Raw genomic sequence first — 18,790 nt, forward strand, 5'->3', positions numbered from 1 at the left:
ACGGGTAACTTGAGGGTATGGAGACCGGGAGAAAATCGGGAGAGAACGTTTAGAGTGGGCGGTCACTAAGCATACATTCAAGATGGCGGTTGCCTTATAGCTGATAAACCTTAAGTATGAGGCCCTTTATTTTACCATTCCAGCTTTCGCCATGAAAGGTATGAAATTATATCAGATTCATCTTGAGGTAAACATGTATTAAAAATAAACAAACAAACTTCTAGCAAGGTATCTCGAAACCCTCAAGAGCGAGCCATGTTGATATGATCTCCGATTGACTACATTTGATTTACAGAGCTCAGAAAAGCTGGCTGTGTATTTCTTATCATAATTAATTGCTTCGTAATTATTAAGTCATTTATTTGATAATTTGTGATTTCTTTTTTTTAGAGTAAGTGTATTGAGGGAGGCTGACGATTTTTTGAGGCAAGAAAAATGATGATGTTGGGTTTCTCTAGAATTTTTCGACCCATGCATGTGTTTCCACTTCTGATTCGCAAGTTTTCCTCAAATGTATTCCAAGATTCCAGTGTCATGTTCAGTGCTTCATGTGGATCAAGAAGAGTTGGGAAAGTGACAGGGAACACAAAAAGTGTTTTAGAAAACAAAAAAAGTGTTTTTTCAACAGATTTAAAATCCCTTCGTCCAACCAAAGTGAAAATGATAATTGAGAGAAAAATTCACACGCTGGAAACAGTTGACAAGCAACTTGATTTTTTCATGGAGGTTAAATATATGACTGATGTTGTGAATCGCATTGCTATACTCTACAACATTGCCAAGATCACAGAAAAAGATGAAGAACAGAAGAAAGTTCTGAAACAAGAAAAAAGCAATGCTTACACTGAATTACTGGATAGCATTTTGGAGAAACTATACAGATGCCTTCCTCAGAATCTTGCCATTTTGATGTGGAGTCTGGGAATTAATGGAGAAAAGCATAAAAAGCTGCTCCAACTCTGTGAGAAAAAGATTCTGGCTTGTGGCATGTCAGTTTTTACCTATGAAAACATCTTTCAGATTTTAAATGGATGTGCAAACCTCAAAATGACAAAAAGTCCAATATTTCCAAAGTTTGAACAAGCCATTTTAAATGGTGATGTTAAAATTTGTGATCTTGAGAATCCTCATTTATCTGGGATATTATATTCATTTGCTGAAACCAGTAATGGTTCTGTACAGTTATTTGAGGCTTTTTTGGAAGAATTTCTGTCAAGAGATATAAATTCAATGAACAGTCAACCTATAGCAGAGTTTGTCTGGTCATTTGCAAGGAAGGAACAGGATGCTGATAAACTGTTTGACAAAGTTGAGGCAGAAATAATAAGCCGAGACATGACTGAATTAAACAAAACTGATTTTTTAAAAATTCTATGGGCATTTGGGAAAGCTGAGAAAGGAAGCAAGAAATTTTTCCAATCATTGGATGGTAAACTTGTCTCCCAAGGTGCAGGATGTTTACGCAATGCTGAACTCTTGGATATTGTGTGGACTTTCAGTACAAGACATTTTTTGGAAGGAGCCATATTTGATGTTGTGAAGGAAGAGTTGTTTGACCGAGGTGTTCAAACTCTCCACACACATGAACTTGTATTGATCTTGCTTTCATTCTTTTCAGCTCAGAGATACGATAACAAATTAATCAGTGAAATTGAAGGGGAGTTGTGTGTCAGGAGTGTAAAACAAATTGCCAGTACTCATTTATGTCAGGTTGCGTGGTGTCTGGCAAGAACAGAGAAGTCAGATAGTGAGCTGTTTGACTCAATAGAAGCTGAAGTATCTCGACGCGGCTTAAGTGTGTTTTCTAAGGAGGAAAAACTTTTGCTCTTTCAAGGATTTGTTGAGGCAAACAAAGGAAGCAAAAAGTTTTACCAGCTTTTATGTTCTTCCCTTTTAGCCAATGAATTGTCTGATTTTTATGAAAGAGATATACAGCTATTTGCTTGGTGTCTCTCTCATGTGGATGTTGAAACAAGGGCAATCTTTGACACTCTGGAAAAAGAAATCTTCAATAATGAGAAATATAAGTTTAACAAGAAGCAGCTGATTTCTATAAAGAGGAGCTTTCAAAAAGTTGGAAAGGGAACAAAGGAACTGTTTGAATTTGAATTGTAGGCTTAGTAGAATGTATTTTGTCTTCTTTCTCAACAAAACCATAAGTGAAAGGAAGCCAGGAGGGAAAAGGGATGAAATCTTCCTGCTCTGTTTAGACACACCTTTATAATGTTACCTTGCAAGCTAATGAGACAGCTTTACTAAAACACAACAACCAATCAAATTTCAATGCTTGTTAATAGATATCAATCAAATTGCAGGAGAATGAGAGACAACTTTCGCAGTTTTTATAAACCACCTCACTATACTGAATCAATAAAATATTTGTTCAGAGTAAAAAAACTTGAATGGAGCAATTGTATTTATTACATAGGATGTACTGGTAATAAAGTGGTAATTGAACTTTGTGTGGTGCAATTTTGGTCTGAAATCATACTAACTTGTGATTTCAAATCATGCTTATGATTTTTGATCAAATTGTATTCCACTCAGTTCAATTACTGTGATGAACCATCTTAGACTGGCTACTGAAATGTAAACACTGGTTACTGTGTCAGTAAGGTGTACATGTAATTTACCAGTATCCTTGCTACTTAATTTTCAGTGGATTACCAGTATCTCATCTGCCATAATCAAGTGAACCTTAGCTACTCACACAGTGAGTGATCATGAGTGGTGCAATGTTAGTGTAAACAAGTAACAATTGTAAGACAAGTGTGAGCAAAATAACACGATCTGTCTATGGTGAACAGAGAGCCAAAACTAAGCTAGAAAATGGGGTAATTTATTTTCTGCCAGATTCCGTCAAATTGTGATATCTTGCGAAGTTTTGATTTAAGCATTAGTTTTGGATAATGCAGAGAACTCTTGAATTATGAAAAAGAAGAAAAAATACACAAATGATAGTTTTTTAATCAATAGGCAGGTAAGATGGTACATATTAAATTGAGTGTCAACAGTTTTCAATTTTATTTATTACAGTTTTGAGCCAAATTTTTGGCATGAAAATTATTGATACATTGACCTTTTCAACCCCCTATTACTTCAATTTTATCTTTTTTGCTCTTCTCAGGTCAACATATTCACCCCCTTCCTTGTTAAAATATTTATTTGCCTTTTGTCATTGATTTAGACAATGGTAGAAACACGAGTGTTATGCTATACAAATAGAACTCTTTACACATGTGCGTCAACTAAATTTGACGCTGATCGCAGATTGATGCATTATGAAAACAAATTAGAAATATTCTTTGAATTTAGAAACAAGTTAAGTAGTTTTTATCCTGATACATTTTAAAAGTCACTGAGAGTGGTTGACAATAAAGCTTTACAAAAGCGAAACAAACAAAAAAAAACCCCTGACAATTCTAAGCAGAAGCCTACGAAGAAGATCAGTCAATCTGACTGATCATGTATTGGGTAGCTACTGTAGTCATGATCACAGTTTTTGAATGCTACAAAAATGATATTTTTCTCTCAATTTATGTGGGAACTGGTATTAGCCTAAACTACTATTCACAAAAACAACAACAACAAAAACAATCTAGCAATAAAATAACGACCATCAAGATTTCCCTGAAAGCACTCAGTTCGTGTTTCGAATTTGCGTCAATTTGACGCGAGATTTATCTTGGCTTAGGCAACTACTTCACTAAGCTTTAAGTGCAACTATTGATCAGGAAAATAATTTGTGTTTATATTGCTTGGCTACTCGCTACTCAGAGGATCTCAGGTTTCAGTCGTACTTCATTTAGTTATGTGTTGCCCTCTTTTCTGTGATTCCATATTACTAACGTTAAACCAATAAACACGACGGCTGCTCCTCCGCAACTGGCCGCTATAATCGCCGTCTCTTTCTTTTTATCCTCATCCTCTTCTATTTTGTCTTCTTCGTTGACTTCTGTTTTAATTAAAATGATACAAAAATTGCAGTTAAAGGGCAGTTTGATAAAGGATTTTGACGGCCAATCAGGACAAAGGTAAATACCCGAGAGAGAGCCAATGGCAACTTATTTTAAATGTTCGTTTTTGTCTCAAACAGGACTAAATTGTGGTTAATGTAAGTGTTTCGTCTGATTAGTTGGGTTGGGGGAAATTTCTAGACGCATATGTGACTGCGTGTTAAGGAAAAATTATTGCAACACCGTTTAAAGAATCTCAAAGTTATTTTATCGGGCATCGAAAAAGAACGGAGAGGCTGAACAAAGCGGTAAACTCTTCAAACTGTATGAAAACTCAGAAATGGAACACAAGGTGAGCTAGCTATGAAAGAAAGTTGATGAGAAAGATTGGAATATTCTTAAAACGGATGGATTTGGGCAAGAAGAGACGGTTACAAGATTCTCAAAAGGACGGGGTGGGGAGGTTGGGGTGGAGGTCACGTGTCTTAGAAGCCCTTAGCAACGCACTTGAGGCAGCCATGAAAACGCAGATCCCCACCCCCTTAGTTTTTGGTGTGTATCAATATATTGATATGTTTGCGTTGTTTAAGATACTTGAACATTCATCCTTGCAAGCTTGCTTTGTGGTTGTGATGTTTCCTGTGCTACTTTGTTAGAATTAGAATTTGTATACTTACTTGCTGTAGAGCTGGGAGGAGTACTCATTATTTTGCTGTTTGGACGACTGACTTCCGTTGATGAAGGTTGAACATGAACGGATGTTATTTGATGTTGAACTGTTGTCATTGTTGTCATTGAAGCGTTAAGCATCTCAGTCTGATTTGAAACAGCAAATGTTTGTTGAATGGATGGCGTTGGGCTGAAAGACGTGGACTGTGCTATTGAGAAAGAAAAAAGAGGGGTATTTGTGGTCAAAATTGGCCTAGTAAAGGAAAGAAAGTTATCTGAGCTTTGACTTTAAATGCAAACATTTTCACTTAAGTTACTAAAGATTAAAAGGTGAACATGTTGGTTTCCCTGATGAGTAGATTTAAATCAGGTTGGCGAATGACTCTCACGTAAACTTGACGTCGCTTGTTCTTATGATTTCGCTACCGTGTAATGAAACCCGCAGGAGCCTCTCATGTGCTGTCTTACGGACCCTGTGCCTGAGTCAGACGTGTACAGCGCTTTTTGGATTGAATGTCTGATCATGCAGAACGAAGAAAACATCTCAAGGACAACCCAAACAGGTCAGAATAAAAGCATTGAGCCAACTACCCGAAGTTTGAGAAAACGCGGGTGGCAGTTGTAATTGGTTTTAGTTTTGCCCAGGGTCGCGCGCGATTGTTTTTTTTAGACCAGTCAAAGAGATGGGGAAATCAGAACCAGTGTAACTGAATTGGAAATAAGTAACTCTGATGCAACTTTCTAAACAGAGGTTGCTAGTGATTATCTTAAAAATTAATTTGCTTTAACAGACACAGTTATAGGCAACCTGTGAATGAATCGTAACAATGTTATTTACCTGCTATAAAAGAAACTAGGGCTGTCAGAATGATCGCAACTTGAGAAATTATTATCACTGGTTTCTCCATCCTGTAAGCTGGAAAGAAATCATTAAAAATGCACTTGAAAGATATATGTTTAGTTTCACCAATATCACTCATGCCGCATATAAGATCATATGCAACGATACTAACACGAAAAATTAATCCGAATTTGACAGCCAACCAACGCGTGCCAACAACCGAATCAAACAATCAGACTAACTTCGGGTTAAAGCAGATGACTGGCAATCACACAAAAAAGGCGCAAGTGAATGTAACCGCAAACAAGATGACAAACTGACCAAAAAAAAAAAACAAACAAGTAAAAAAACAAACAAATACACGGACAAATGAGCGAACGAAGCAAAAATGCAGACAAATTCATAAAAAGATATAAAATGTAAAAGAAAAGCGAAGAAAAGACCGGGTACTTATCGTCATAAGTGTACTACTTTTGGGCGCTGAAGCAACATGCTCACAAAACAGAGGGATAAAAAAACCTTTCAACGAATATAGCTTCGATTTGTCAAGAGATAACGGTGGAAAATGCCTTCCTCAATAATGCGATCCGGCTTGGGAAGATCGAAAAGATGTCATTCATGGGATTTTTTTCTTATCAGCTAACAACAATGCAACTATTGATTACTGAGCTCCCTTTAGAAGAACGCGCGTGTTTTTTTTTTCGCGTTTTTCTTTCGTGTATGCTGGACTAACATAGAGAATACCAGTTAGTATCTTCATGATGTTCTAAAAGAATAGAAATCATTAGTTTCCTCATTCTGTAGATACAACTGCCTTGACAACCACTTGTTATCTGTTGCCGTGACTTAATCTGCTTAATGAACAGTTTCTTCTCCCACCATTCAGAACGCATTCACCTGAACACGTTCTCAATAACTTTTTAAATAAAGTTGTTTTGCAGAAAGGAGAATTATATACCCTCAGTTGATAATCATCTTTTATGAGCTTGTATTATTGTTATTAACATTTGTAACAATTCTTTTTGAAATTTGCGAAAGAACTCATCATTTTGCGATTACGTAATTGGCGTTGGATTTCTACAGTATTTACTTTAGTATTTTCGTTTTCACGAGAGCTCAAATTTCATAGAAATTAACTAGATATGTCTCTGATGGTAAGACTTTTACTCAAATTATTCATCAGTCCAAGTCTTACCTTTTTTTTCGATTTTATATTTGAGAATGAGCCAGCGGAAGTGAGCGAACCAATTCTTTACCGTCAACTTCTTGCCGATATGAAAATCAAACTATACTATAGTTGATTGTTATGAACCTCTGAGGAAATGCCTCTGATCAGCCTGTTTTGAACGAGTTTTTCACCCATGCATTTTAAACTTCCGTTCATCAAGCCGAAATCAATCAAACATAATGTTGTTGGTGACGAGGAGAAACGTTGCATAGTCAACTGGCTTTCGAAAACATAATATTGAATTGTTGTGATCTATCGTAAAATGATAGTCCTGTAGTGGGTGCAAAGTTCACTGTGAATATGCACAGCTCGTCGGATTAAGGCGTTATATATTCACAAGGTTGATAACAGAAAATTGGCTCAGAACACGAACTGTGTACAAAATGTTACATAAAGAAGACAACGTTTGCAAAATTTTGAATAATAGTTGGCGTCGAAACTTGCCCAACGAATCTATAACATTGCAATTAACCTGGTCTTCGCATGATATTTTTGTCCTGATATGGAGTATTGCTTATCAAAGTTTGCAAAACACTTAAATCAGACTTACCTACTTACGCAAGAACGTCATTGAAAGCTGGAGTACAAACTACTGGAGTTTACTCGTGGAAGCGTAACATTAAATTATTTATTCACAGTGTTAAAACAGCTGTATTTGCATATATGGCGAGTTAAAATGTAATGAATATTAATGTTATTTTTGTAAGACTAGAAAACCTCTCAATCTTGATTGATCTGTACCCCGGAAATTAGAAAAGCTGAATGTTCCTTTGTGCTAACGGCGGATAGATTTAAAGTAACTGATAAAACGCTGCAAAATTTGTGAGACTGACGTATGTTCCTGGTATTTATTGGGTCATGTGCAATCCCCTTAACGGTAATTCGTAATACGCGTAAATTGGCGGTAATGCAATTAAAATTTATCTCTAACCATGAACGGGGATGGCCCGACAGGATTAAAGCTACAGCCAATTTGAAAGTAGCTCCAGTTACTTCCAACATTGTAAACACGAATACCCTGAAATAAAATTATATTTGCAACCCTTGACTGAGCTCCAACAGAAAAAACAGATCGGAAAAATCGTCTTCTTTTCATTTATAAATGCAACTATCTTTCGAAGTAGAAAGCCGAAACTTTCAATAATTCTTGCCGTTTGCGAACGGAAATAACTGTAGTTAAGTGAAGGGCATGGACAACTTCGTCTGCCTGAAACTCTTAGCTTAAATTGTACAGATTACAAGGAGTCCTTTTCCCAAGTTCAGTGTGTCAATTTAGTTAGAAATAACCTTTTCCGCACCTGTGCGCGAAACAGGAAAAAAAAACGCTCTGTTCCAGGCCCAGGTCAACTTTGATGTCTACTCCAATTCAGGTCCACTTTAGAATAAGTTTCCCGGTTCAGGAACTTTCAAAAACGAAAAAGAATGATTTCCTCTTCACTTTCGAAGCCGTATGCAACGCAAGCTGCTATTTATGGCAACAGATTGACTGTGGGGACACCACTGGGGAAAATGACTCTTCATCATCTGGGAACCAGTCCCGGCTCGCATCAGCTGCGGAAAATGTAAATTATAATGGACGCGAAAGAACACCTTTACAAAGTACTTGTCATTGGAGAATATGGAGTTGGTGGGTCTTTTAACGATCCTCTTTACTTTGAATATATCTCCTGCTGATCGTTGTTCTCTTTGTCTTTTTTCACCAGGGAAGGTAAGCGAGGATGATGGTCGTTCAGCTCTTGAGGACTTCCGTGTGCCGTGGTTTTTGCCCACTTTCGGTATTGTTCTTGGATATTGTTGTTTATATTTTGATTGCCTAATCATAATTCCTTTGTTTCCCTCATGGTTTATCACCAAAGACGTCCATTATCCGGAGATACACTGAAGGTTTGTGAAAACGAGGCTATTTGTAATTTACCGGGTTGTTTGTCACGAGAGTCAGTTGATCACGGAGTCAGTTTTCCTAATTCGTGATTTCCATCTACACAATATCAAGTGACTTGAATGCGATATCAGTAATTTTCGTTGATTTATCAATTGAGGGATTAAGAATGTTGCTAATGATTGTTCCTTTTACAAGTGTGTGTGTTTTTAGCTACAATTCTGCCAACAAACCGGCAACCCTCGAAATAAAAAAATTGCGGTTTTATCGATGGTGCATATAAGTATGTCGTGTTTGTAGGTTATTCGATCTAACTTTTTGTTTGAAAATAAAATGTTGAAAAAAAGTCACTTTTCATATTCCATTTCACTGGTAATCACATGATTTTTGAAAAATTGGTTCATGATTTATTGATCATTATTAATTCAATAATTATTTCAATTTTAATAATTATCAGGATAAGACTCTTGAGAGATCGAGGTTTTCAACCCCATCAACCTCAAGTTGTTCTTTCTAATAGACAAACTAAGGCAAGAGGTATTTCAACAATACAGGATAAACAAATAGGTTACATTTTGCCTTGTTCAGTAATATCTGTTAGATATTCAGATCTGTTCAGTAATAAATCACCCACCAATGACATCAAAATTTATAAGAACAATAAAGTGGCACACAAGGTGCAGCTGAGTGTGTCACTGATATTTAAATTGCATTTTTATACCTTCCACGAACTACTACTGTAGACTTATGCCAAATGGAATCCATTTGTTTCATCTGCTGAAAAAAGCAGAATGCTGAGCTGTTAATGATGACATCATTTTTGTATCTGCCCTCCAATAGATCATCAGTCAGATCCAATCAGAAATAGTATATAATTAAGCTTATGATGTGATACTGGAAAACAGATATATAGATGACAACTTGCTGTTAATCCTTTAACTCCTATGAGTGACCAAGACTGAATTTCTCCTAACAATATCAATACAATATGAAGCAGACAAGTGATGAGAATAAAGGAAAATATAAATTAGGGGATTATTAGTTGATTCAATACCAAATTCTCCAAACTAACATTACAAGAACTGTATAGCAGACAGTAAGGAGAATTACTAATGAGATCTTGGGAGTGAAAGGGTTAACAACATTTTGCTTTTTTACTCCTACTGCATTTTGATGTCTTCTGTGATGTATTACTGGACAGACACATAGCAAAAATGAACCTATTTGTGAAATCTGTTGTATAATTTGGTGACATCTGTGAGCTCAAATGAGTTTTACTTATATTTGAGCTCACCTCTTGTTGATTTTTTATGCCAGGGTCCTTCACACCAAACTACAAGCTTACAATAGGAGTTGATTTTGCTTTGAAAGTTCTCTACTGGGATGAAATGACAAAGATTAATCTTCAGCTTTGGTAAGTAGATGGTGTTTATGGAGAAAGCTAGTTATTAGTAACTTTTGCTTTCTGGAATCACAGTTGTCCTTGACTGAGAAGAGAAATATCCAGCAGAAAGAAATAAAGTTAAATTTCAGGAGATTTTTAACTACCCTTTGACTAGAACAAGAAATTATCATGTAATTTCAGTTTAGATACTTTCTATTGTCTAGCCAAGGATCACTTGAAAAATTAAGTTCTCTGAATGTTTTAGCATTGACAAGGTCTCAAACAGGTCTTTTGATAGTCAAAATAAAGAAACTTTAAGAATAAGCTTTGTAAACTCGCTTGCAGATTCTTCTGTGTAATTTATTTATGTTATCATGTTTTCAGGGATGTTGCTGGCCATGAGAGATTTGGTCACATGACAAGGGTGTATTATAAATATGCGTAAGACTTGTTTTGATTGTCTATATCTTGAATTTTAAGTTGACTTTATGTTTATGGCAGGGCTTCATGCTGTCTCAAATTTTTCCTCAAATTTTTTTTTTTTTTTACCTCTCATTGGATCATAATACATCCTTTTGTGCTATACAATACATCCTTTTTTCCTACAAAGAATGCTGACAAGTGGGACCCCAGTAGCCCTGTATTGTGTAGTTGCTCCAATAACTATATGAAATATTTAGAAATATTAATGGAATACTCGATATGAATTTATCAGCCATGCGCAATTACAACCCAAGTGTTCTCTTTGCAGAATTGCTGCCATAATTGTATTTGACTTGACAAGGTAAACTGTTGCTTTTATCTACAAATAAATTTATCTCAGTTTTGAAATGTTAAACAAAGCCTGGTTTCATTGAAATAGTTTAATTAATTCTAATTGTAAACACTTTTAAAAAGTAAAGTATTGAAAAAATTCCAAGTTTTTCATTTTGTTTCAACAGACCACCAACATTTGATGCAGTTCTTAAGGTACATAAATGTTTTTGTTTGAATTATCACATTGGGTATATCAGTAAATTTATGAATTTATTTATAATTCAATATTGGAGTGATGTCTGTTCTTTTAACCATTAATTTTAAAACATCACAGTTATTTTGAGATTTTAATGTTAATTATTTTGTATGCTTTTTTTTTCTTTCATTTCAGTGGCACTGGGATGTAAACCAAAAAGTTATGCTGACTAATGAAAAACCAATTCCAGTTCTCTTACTAGCAAATAAAGTAAGGCACATGCTGTGCAAGTAATAAAGAAACCACCTTTAAATAGTGGTGATTTAGGAATTTTTGTATAAATCACATTGTTGTATTAATTAAAAGGCAGATTGTTCAATTTTATAGCTGATGATGACTCTTAAGTAGATCAAGTTAAGCCATATTATTTAATTCTGCATGTAGTTTTTTCACTGTGCACAATGAAGTATGTTCATTTTTTTAGTATGATTTTCTCTTTAATCTTATCAAAACATCATATATTGAATAGTATCAATAGGTGTTATTGATGATGGAAGTAAACTTCAAATTACCTTTCCAAGAATGATGTCAAAAGTTCTGGTTTTGATCCCCTGTTATTCATTTGATTTAATTTGTTTAACTCTTTAACTCCCATGAGTGACCAAGACTGAATTTCTCCTTACTTTATCTATACAATATCATGCAGATACGTGATGAGAATAAAGAAAAATGTTTCAAAGATGAGAGTATTTAGATTACATCCTTAATTAAAAGTGGAGAGGAATAGAAAGAATAACGGTTTTCTTTTAAATTTATTGCAGTGTGACTTGAAAGAACATCCTTATGATGAGGAAAGATTGAATCAATTTTGTCAAGAACATGGATTCATTGGCTGGTAAGGATTATAATTACCCGGTATATACATGATGTAATTGTAGCAAATATTATACTAAAACAAAAACACTGTAGTTCGTCTTCGTAAAGATTAACAAAGGGGCATAATTTATTTGATATCCAACTGACTAATAAGTTTAACTTTACTTTTCATTTCCCAGAAAGAAAGATACATATAACAGTACTGTATTAATTAGTACACTAAAAATAGTTAGCAGTGTTCAGGATTTATAATTTTGAATGATTCTTAAATGAGTTTATTGTAACATCAATTCTTTACACAAATTTTTCCTTTGAATCTTGGTCATAAGGTTTCCAACATCAGCAAAAGAGGACCAAAATATTGGTTAGTGTTTATTTTAGTTTAGTATTGCTAATTTTATAAAGTATTATTTAAAAACATAATAAACAAGTTTGCCAAATTTTCAGTAGATGATAGTCTCTCCTGTACAAAGTGGGGTAATTGAGATTTGGAGAATGCATTTTCATCTAAGTGCTTTAAGGGGCAAAAGTTGCCCCATTCTGTTTGAGTTGAGTATCCTTTCAGAAATGAGTACTATTTGATTGTCCCTTATTCTGACATTAAGAAGCATAATTTTGCATTAGAAGGGCAGGAATTGCCTGCATTGGCACAAGGAAGTGTCTACCACACTATTTTTGCCAAAGGTCCACAAAAATATAGGGTAATTGACATTTCCTTCCTTCTGTCATTTAACGACAGGCACCAGACTTAAAAGTTGAAGTAAAATGTAAAATGTTGTTAATGAAATTTCATTTCAGATGAAGCAATGCAGCTACTGGTGCAAGCCATTTTAAGTGTGTCTGGTGAAAGCAAAACACCTAATTTGAATGATTGTATAGCCTTGCGAGGAACAGTGTTACAATCTTCAAGCCTGATGTCTTATGACTCACGTTATATGGTGGACTTTTCACAAAAATATCAAACTGATGAATCTTATAGTCAATCTGTCCCTCCCTCCAAGGAAAGAAAGTGTTGTCCTGGCTAGCAGCTTGACTACTAAAATTATAGCTCTAGCTTGTAACTGTACATGCTTGATTTGAAAAGGGGGTAAGTTTCTAAAGAAACTGTGGTGCTGCATCTGTGGGAGAGTATATAAGGGTAATTTAGTATCATCAACTGAGTTGATACCATAAATTGGCCACATTAAAAAGTTTAAAAAGCTGATGTTTTGAGTGTTAACCCTTTGACAGAGCAATGGACAAAGGGCTAACTCATGAAACGTTAGCTTTTCAACTCTTTGCAGTGGCCAATTTATGTTATCAACTCAGAGGATAACACAAAATTACCATGCTTAATGTAGCCTCCTTCACCTGCAGTAATTCTTTTCGGTCAAGGTTGTGGCAATGTTTTGACATTGCATGACATTCCAAAAACAGCTGCAAATGTGAACTAATTTATCCTTTTATTAACACGAGTCACCAAGAGAGAATTTCTCCTTCCAAATCAATGCAATATCAAGCAGACAAGTGATGAGAATAAAGAAAAATATCAATTAGGAGACTTAAGTTTATCCAATGTTAACTTCTCAGAACTAACATTAACTTTAACATTTAGCTTTTTAACCCTTTACAGTGGCCAATTTATGTTTTCAACTCAGTTGTTAACACTAAATTACCAGCTATACTCTCCCACTGACGCAGCACCACAGTTTCTTTAGAAACTTACCCCCTTTAAGAATTGTAAGGCAGACAGTAACAAGAATTACTGGGTCAAGATTGTGGCAATTACCAGTCCCATCATGGGGAGTCCAAACAACATCTGCTGAGGAGACTGCATACATATTATGCTCAGAAATATTGTATGTGCTCACTGTAATTTTATCGATAATTAGATTGTAAAATATTTTTTTTTAGTTTTCATATAGCTCTTTGTGTGTCTCAGGGAACTTAAAATTTTTATTATGTATAGTCAGAGAAAAGCATTATTTTTTCAATAATTTGTGGAAAAAAAATATTGTTTTAAAATAATTTTTTGAATTTTGGAGACACAAAATTTATATTAATATATAGAAATTAGAGGCTTGGTCAGCAACATAAATATTTGTGACGAGATCAGTGAATATTTCTCAACAAATAAATAAATGTTTTGACAAGCAAAGAGTAAAAGGTCACTTTTATTCATTATCTGTCCAATAACGTGGCTCAAGTGAGTGTTCATTTCACTTTCAACAAAAGGCTGTCTTCAGTTTAACAGGCTAAGCACATGATTGCACCATAAGCTTCCATGCGCAAGCAAATCCAACCAGGTGAAATCTCTTGATTCAATTATAAAATATCATATCTATTCTGTATTAATCAAGACTTAAGTCTGTAGCTGAGAGTCCAGCTCACTGAATGTTCAAGTATTATTTAGGAGGGTCAGGAGCACCAAGGATACCCTCATTTTGCATCACTTGAACTTCTTGTATTCTGACTCCGATTCTCTGCATAACTTTCAAAAACTTCTCACTACAATGTATGGCACAATTATTCTGAGAGACAAAAATGAAAAAGAAAAAAAGATATAAGAAATTTAGATTGACTGTTCGGTCTTATATCTCAGCCCACTTGTGTACCTTCTCACCCCATGGATGGGGAGCCCTCCCTAATTTGGCCCACTTGAGTATGTATAGCCAGCCTTTCTCCTACAAAGGGGGCTGCTGAAAGATCTTGACATATATTTCCTTAGACACTAACTTGTAGAAGTGCTCATCCAACGAGTAACTTCAGAAGCTTTTGTTAAATGTCCAAGAATTTACCACAAAGGTAGAAGGTGATCTTATTTTACCTCATTTGTCGAAATCTTTCTATTGGTGAAGTCATGAATGCAATCTGTGAAGCACAACTCTGTCAATTTGTTGTAGTACTGCAAAAAGTTTTGAAACTGCAAAAAAAGACATCACGTTCAGAGAGACGCAATCATAAAATGTACACCATTAATGTACCACGAAATAGTTTAACAAACAACCACAACAACGACACAACAAATCACGTTTAGCAGACATTATATAGGAGGTTAAAAATTATCACAAATCAGAAGGAATGGCTTCATCTAAATAAATACGCCTTTCTTAGTTCACAATTTCTGAATTTACCCTGAAACTAACACGAGAATTACTTCCAGACACATTCGTATTGAAATAAAGTTGAAAAGATATCTGATTTTTTTCGACTACTTTGGCAAATAATTTCTAAGTAAGTAAGTAAAGACTTTATTTAAAGAGAGTAGTACTAAAATAGTATAAAAATACTAACAAACCAGTGGCCCTCTTGAGAAAGAGAAAAGAAAAGAAAAGTTTGAAGCAATATGTATATCATTACCAGTATGCCCAGAGAAATCGAAATAATTTCAGGGCAAAAGACCAGTAAACCAAAGTTAGCCATATTCTGAAGAATCATAAAATCATCGAGTCGAATAAAAAGTTATTTTGGTTTATACCTGTTTTACTTCCATCGCCTGTTGTTGACCTGGAGTTGGGCCGGACTGCATTGTGGTCAACTTTCGATCTATATGGCTAGTTTGGTTTTTAAGTATTCGCAATAGATCCCAAATACTTTGGTTCGCATACTATTTTTATCAGCGGCTGGCAAACAGGCTCGAAAATACTAAATCTCAGTGTGCCTTTACCTAATGGAGGTCCGCCATATTGATTAATGCTTTAAAGGGTTGATGGGATATGTCATACTCAGTTCCTCCCTGTCATCCCAAGGATTGAGTTAGTGGTCGGACATTTCTTCCGGGTGATTGCCCCAGAAACAAGTGCTTGAATTAGACTAATTCCACAGCAGAACTCTCTGATTAAAAAATTAACTCAATGTTCATTAAATCCTTTTCAAGCTATGTTTTATTTATAGTTATTCCACTTAACAATGCAATCTTTGTGATAAATTATCTATTGATATAAAAGGTGAAGGAAATATTTCCTCACCCTAGGCAGATAATTTTAAGTATTTTTTCTTCACATTTTGAGTGAACTTGTTGAACAAGGTTAACCCTTTAACTCCCAAGATCTCATTAGTAATTCTCCTTACTATCTGCCATACAGTTCTTGTGATGTTAGTTTGCAGAATTTGGTTTTGGATCAACTTATAATCCCTTGACTGATATTTTTCTTTATTCTCATCTCTAATCTAGTTGATATTGTATTGATATTGTAAGAAGAAATTCTGTCTTGGTCACTCATGGGAGTTAAAGGGCTGACACTTAACTACTTTTCCTTCTTTCATACTGTCACTGTTACATTATCTGATCATCCCCTAACAACAGTGTTAGTAAATATTTATATATTGTATGATATAACTGATCAAAATCATTTTTGTAGAGCACAATTTTTGATTGATGACAAAACAATTCTTCAGTCATCTCTAAGCTGAGTGAAACAAAAAGGTCCTTCATGCATCATCAACTATTCTTTATCTGAAACCTTTGATAGTCAGGACAAATTAAAAAAAATTGAAATTTTATGCTTTGAGTGTCAAAATCATCAGCATCAATGGAAAAGCTCTTTTGCAAAATGAGACAAGTAACACTACTTTCTCAAGGAATAATTAAATTGATTAGCAAATTTGTCCTCACATCTTTTTGTGGCAATAGCATCCATTTGATCTGCCACACGTCGCATAGCTTTCTTATTCAACACAATCTTTCCTAAACGATTTCTTACTGTATTCTTTTGCTTTTTAATATCAGTCAGACCAGACTCCTTTTTGCCATTTGCTTTCGAGTGACTTTTACGTTTTCGTTTCTTTTTGCCTCCCAAGTCCAAGCCAGTGGCTGCTTCGACCTCGAGTTGAATCTCTTTCCAGTCCACTGCAGGTGAACCTTTATCTTCTTCAGCATTAACACTGGTGCTTTTTCTTTCTGAAGTTTCAAAGGTGGCATCAGATGCAGTGTTGTCATGAATCACAGGGCTACCAGTTTCATCCCGTGGTATAATTTTGCCATGAAGTGGACATTTCACTCTATCGTGTCTGGGACAAAGTTTACCACTTGGTAAAGGTGCACGGCAAGACCACTTGACAGGTTCAAAGCTACCTGCAAATGTGACCATTCGTGTTGGTCTGGCCTCTTTCTCATCACCAACAAGATATTCACCTTCATGCTCCTTAGATGCCCAGTTGTTATCAAGATACATTTTGACAACCTTGTGCGACTCAGCAGTTGGGTCTTCCCAGAAATAGAGATCCATGTCAAATGGCACAACTGGTGCTTTTTCAAGTAACCTCTGTTTCCTTTCATCTACTGGTTCCTTAGAAGCTTTATCAGGAACTGACAAAGAATCAGTGTTTGATAGTTTGTCCCTTGCTTTAAACAAAGCAGTGGCACGAGAGGTGGGATCACCCAGTTCCCGAAGATTAGCACCAAACTTCTTCAATAAGCTAGCTTCATTCTTTTGAGATATTTTGGAACTTGATTCTGAAGAAAAAGAAGAGATAATTACACTCAGCAACCCATGTGTTTTAGCCAAACCTCCAGTAGAGCCCTTAAAGAAAAGAACAGTGGTTTGATTCCACAGAGCTGTTGAAAAAAAAGCTATCCTGGGGCATTGTTATCACAAGAACAGACATCATCACAATCAATAAATTTTTTGGTTTCTTTACAAAACATATCTTATGTCAATTATTTACCAGTGAATGTCTTGTGAGTGCTAGTTGGTGGTTTTGAACCCTTTCCAGCTGTTTGGCCCGGAGAAACCAGAAATTCAATGTCCTCCCTTTCTGGAACATCTTCAAAATCTTCAATGTCATCTTCTTCATCACTGCTACTCTCTGTTGAAGCACTTTGACTATTTTTGGTGTCAGGAAGAGGTGTTATTTTCAACTCAAGGAATTTAGTTTTTGCATTATCTAAAGTCTCCTTAAGATCAATAAGTTCTTGAATTTTCTGTTGTGTCCCTTCACCTTTGTTCAACACAGAAATCCACTTGTTGATCATGGGTAAGTGTTTATGAGTCAATTCTTTGTAAAACTCCCGAGCTGTGTTTAACACAATGCTGTTGTCAGATGTTTCTCTTATTTCTGGTCCAGTCTTGTCTAATCTGATGGTCAGCTGATATGACCTTGTTCCAAGTCCATGATCAGTCACCAGCTCCTCATCGGTATCCACTTTAGGATCATTTTCCTGACTTTTGTCAGTGATTTTGTCTTCTTCCATACTGTCTGGTGTTTGGTTTCCAATTAAATTCTTGGTGACCTCTGTACCATCCTGACTTATGTTAACATCTGTATCAGCAATCTGTTCAAGCTCAGATAAGGCAGATTCCCTAGCGCAGTGAACCTCATATTCATCTGGGTGAGGCAACAAAAGCTTAAAACAATTCTCTACTTCGGTAGCACACAACTCCATTTCGCTGATCATCTCCGACATCTCATTTTCAACACGAATAATCTGTCCATTAATGATATTCCTTTTCCGTCTTTCCCTATCCTCTACTTGGCGACTTTCAGCTTGACTTCGAGCTAAGTGATCACTTAACTCAACGTTTTTAACCCTTTTTAAATAGCTATAGCCTAAATCTAGTTTCTTGTAATGAGATCCAAATTTCCGATGCCAGCTATCTATGGCCTCCAAGGCTTTCTCTTTCAAAATTTTTGCGGCAGATGCAGGTGGTGGCAAAAGTTGCTTGTAGTCTGTTTCTAATGTAAGTTCCAAGAAGATCTGGAAATCAATCAGCAACATTTCTCTGAAAGCATGGGAACGAAAAAAGAACTCATTGATGATCTGAAATGAAGAAAGTCGTATTTCTGCGTGGTTCTTCTTCAGCTGTGTCAGAATCAAGTGGTAAGCGTGTTTGACGTAAACATCAGATTTCTTACATATGTTCTTTAGCTTCTTCAGGAGATCACTGTTCAACGATGGACTACCAGAAGTGGTAAGAGTTCCAATAATTTCGCCCAGTTCTTCTAGAAGAGAAAGTTCGGCTGTGACCTCCATGTTCGATTGAGGTAAGATTGTTTACAAATTGCTGACGACGCAACTATTACCTT

The 18,790-nt window shown here is 35.6% G+C and overlaps 5 protein-coding genes across 9 annotated transcripts; 2 read left to right on the top strand and 3 right to left on the bottom strand.

Annotated features, from left to right (window-relative positions):
• Nucleotides 1-75: 75 nt before the first annotated feature.
• On the top strand, nucleotides 76-2,893 carry LOC131774676 (uncharacterized). Of its 2 annotated transcripts, none has more exons than XM_059090736.2 (2): nucleotides 76-158; nucleotides 391-2,893. In XM_059090736.2, the coding sequence occupies exon 2, from the start codon at nucleotides 436-438 to the stop codon at nucleotides 2,113-2,115; it is 1,680 nt and encodes a 559-aa protein (XP_058946719.2). In that variant the 5' UTR covers nucleotides 76-158; nucleotides 391-435; the 3' UTR covers nucleotides 2,116-2,893. The 2 variants fall into 2 exon arrangements, with proteins under 2 accessions (XP_058946719.2, XP_066026575.1); XM_066170478.1 differs by having other exon boundaries at nucleotides 98-187.
• A 47-nt stretch (nucleotides 2,894-2,940) lies between these two features.
• Nucleotides 2,941-7,373, bottom strand: LOC131774811 (uncharacterized). 2 transcript variants are annotated; one of them, XM_059090898.2, is made up of 4 exons: nucleotides 7,245-7,373; nucleotides 5,464-5,541; nucleotides 4,634-4,834; nucleotides 2,941-3,955 (listed from the first exon to the last, which is right to left on the bottom strand). In XM_059090898.2, exons 2-4 carry the CDS (start codon nucleotides 5,531-5,533, stop codon nucleotides 3,810-3,812), a joined length of 417 nt encoding a protein of 138 aa, XP_058946881.1. In that variant the 5' UTR covers nucleotides 5,534-5,541; nucleotides 7,245-7,373; the 3' UTR covers nucleotides 2,941-3,809. The 2 variants fall into 2 exon arrangements, with proteins under 2 accessions (XP_058946881.1, XP_066026602.1); XM_066170505.1 differs by lacking the exon at nucleotides 7,245-7,373 and adding an exon at nucleotides 6,662-7,151.
• Nucleotides 7,374-8,209: 836 nt separating this feature from the next.
• LOC131774695 (ras-related protein Rab-38-like) lies at nucleotides 8,210-13,848 on the top strand. Of its 3 annotated transcripts, none has more exons than XM_059090784.2 (11): nucleotides 8,210-8,321; nucleotides 8,398-8,469; nucleotides 8,551-8,578; nucleotides 9,891-9,987; nucleotides 10,342-10,398; nucleotides 10,709-10,741; nucleotides 10,899-10,926; nucleotides 11,105-11,179; nucleotides 11,731-11,804; nucleotides 12,115-12,149; nucleotides 12,584-13,848. In XM_059090784.2, exons 2-11 carry the CDS (start codon nucleotides 8,413-8,415, stop codon nucleotides 12,808-12,810), a joined length of 711 nt encoding a protein of 236 aa, XP_058946767.2. In that variant the 5' UTR covers nucleotides 8,210-8,321; nucleotides 8,398-8,412; the 3' UTR covers nucleotides 12,811-13,848. The 3 variants fall into 3 exon arrangements, with proteins under 3 accessions (XP_058946767.2, XP_058946760.1, XP_058946754.2); XM_059090777.2 differs by having other exon boundaries at nucleotides 8,252-8,321; nucleotides 8,398-8,402; XM_059090771.2 differs by having other exon boundaries at nucleotides 8,268-8,402.
• A 72-nt stretch (nucleotides 13,849-13,920) lies between these two features.
• LOC131774728 (mitochondrial import inner membrane translocase subunit Tim9) lies at nucleotides 13,921-15,450 on the bottom strand. Its single transcript, XM_059090795.2, has 3 exons — nucleotides 15,243-15,450; nucleotides 14,592-14,687; nucleotides 13,921-14,295 (listed from the first exon to the last, which is right to left on the bottom strand). The coding sequence occupies exons 1-3, from the start codon at nucleotides 15,291-15,293 to the stop codon at nucleotides 14,170-14,172; spliced, it is 273 nt and encodes a 90-aa protein (XP_058946778.1). The 5' UTR covers nucleotides 15,294-15,450; the 3' UTR covers nucleotides 13,921-14,169.
• A 171-nt stretch (nucleotides 15,451-15,621) lies between these two features.
• On the bottom strand, nucleotides 15,622-18,754 carry LOC131774406 (UV-stimulated scaffold protein A). The gene is made up of 2 exons (XM_059090421.2): nucleotides 17,432-18,754; nucleotides 15,622-17,219 (listed from the first exon to the last, which is right to left on the bottom strand). Exons 1-2 carry the CDS (start codon nucleotides 18,735-18,737, stop codon nucleotides 16,333-16,335), a joined length of 2,193 nt encoding a protein of 730 aa, XP_058946404.2. The 5' UTR covers nucleotides 18,738-18,754; the 3' UTR covers nucleotides 15,622-16,332.
• Between the last annotated feature and the right edge of the window lie 36 nt (nucleotides 18,755-18,790).

This window comes from Pocillopora verrucosa, chromosome 7 (assembly GCF_036669915.1).
Source record: "Pocillopora verrucosa isolate sample1 chromosome 7, ASM3666991v2, whole genome shotgun sequence".
NCBI lineage: Eukaryota > Metazoa > Cnidaria > Anthozoa > Scleractinia > Pocilloporidae > Pocillopora > Pocillopora verrucosa.

Excerpts from the sequence above, each read along its gene's own strand:
- LOC131774811 (XM_059090898.2), bottom strand. The coding sequence starts at position 5,533 with ATGGAGAAACCAGTGATAATAATTTCTCAAGTTGCGATCATTCTGACA. Across the intron at positions 4,835-5,463 it reads CCTAGTTTCTTTTATAGCAG|CACAGTCCACGTCTTTCAGC; the intron begins GTAAATAACATT and ends CTTTCTCAATAG. Across the intron at positions 3,956-4,633 it reads TCCTCCCAGCTCTACAGCAA|AAGTCAACGAAGAAGACAAA; the intron begins GTAAGTATACAA and ends TAATTAAAACAG.
- LOC131774406 (XM_059090421.2), bottom strand. The coding sequence starts at position 18,737 with ATGGAGGTCACAGCCGAACTTTCTCTTCTAGAAGAACTGGGCGAAATT. Across the intron at positions 17,220-17,431 it reads CACTCACAAGACATTCACTG|AATCAAGTTCCAAAATATCT; the intron begins GTAAATAATTGA and ends CTTTTTCTTCAG.
- LOC131774676 (XM_059090736.2), top strand. The coding sequence starts at position 436 with ATGATGATGTTGGGTTTCTCTAGAATTTTTCGACCCATGCATGTGTTT.
- LOC131774728 (XM_059090795.2), bottom strand. The coding sequence starts at position 15,293 with ATGCAGTCCGGCCCAACTCCAGGTCAACAACAGGCGATGGAAGTAAAA. Across the intron at positions 14,688-15,242 it reads AGGCGATGGAAGTAAAACAG|TTTCAAAACTTTTTGCAGTA; the intron begins GTATAAACCAAA and ends CTTTTTTTGCAG. Across the intron at positions 14,296-14,591 it reads GAAAGATTTCGACAAATGAG|AATAATTGTGCCATACATTG; the intron begins GTAAAATAAGAT and ends TTTGTCTCTCAG.
- LOC131774695 (XM_059090771.2), top strand. The coding sequence starts at position 8,313 with ATGGAGTTGGTGGGTCTTTTAACGATCCTCTTTACTTTGAATATATCT. Across the intron at positions 8,403-8,550 it reads GTCTTTTTTCACCAGGGAAG|ACGTCCATTATCCGGAGATA; the intron begins GTAAGCGAGGAT and ends TTATCACCAAAG. Across the intron at positions 11,180-11,730 it reads TTCTCTTACTAGCAAATAAA|TGTGACTTGAAAGAACATCC; the intron begins GTAAGGCACATG and ends AATTTATTGCAG.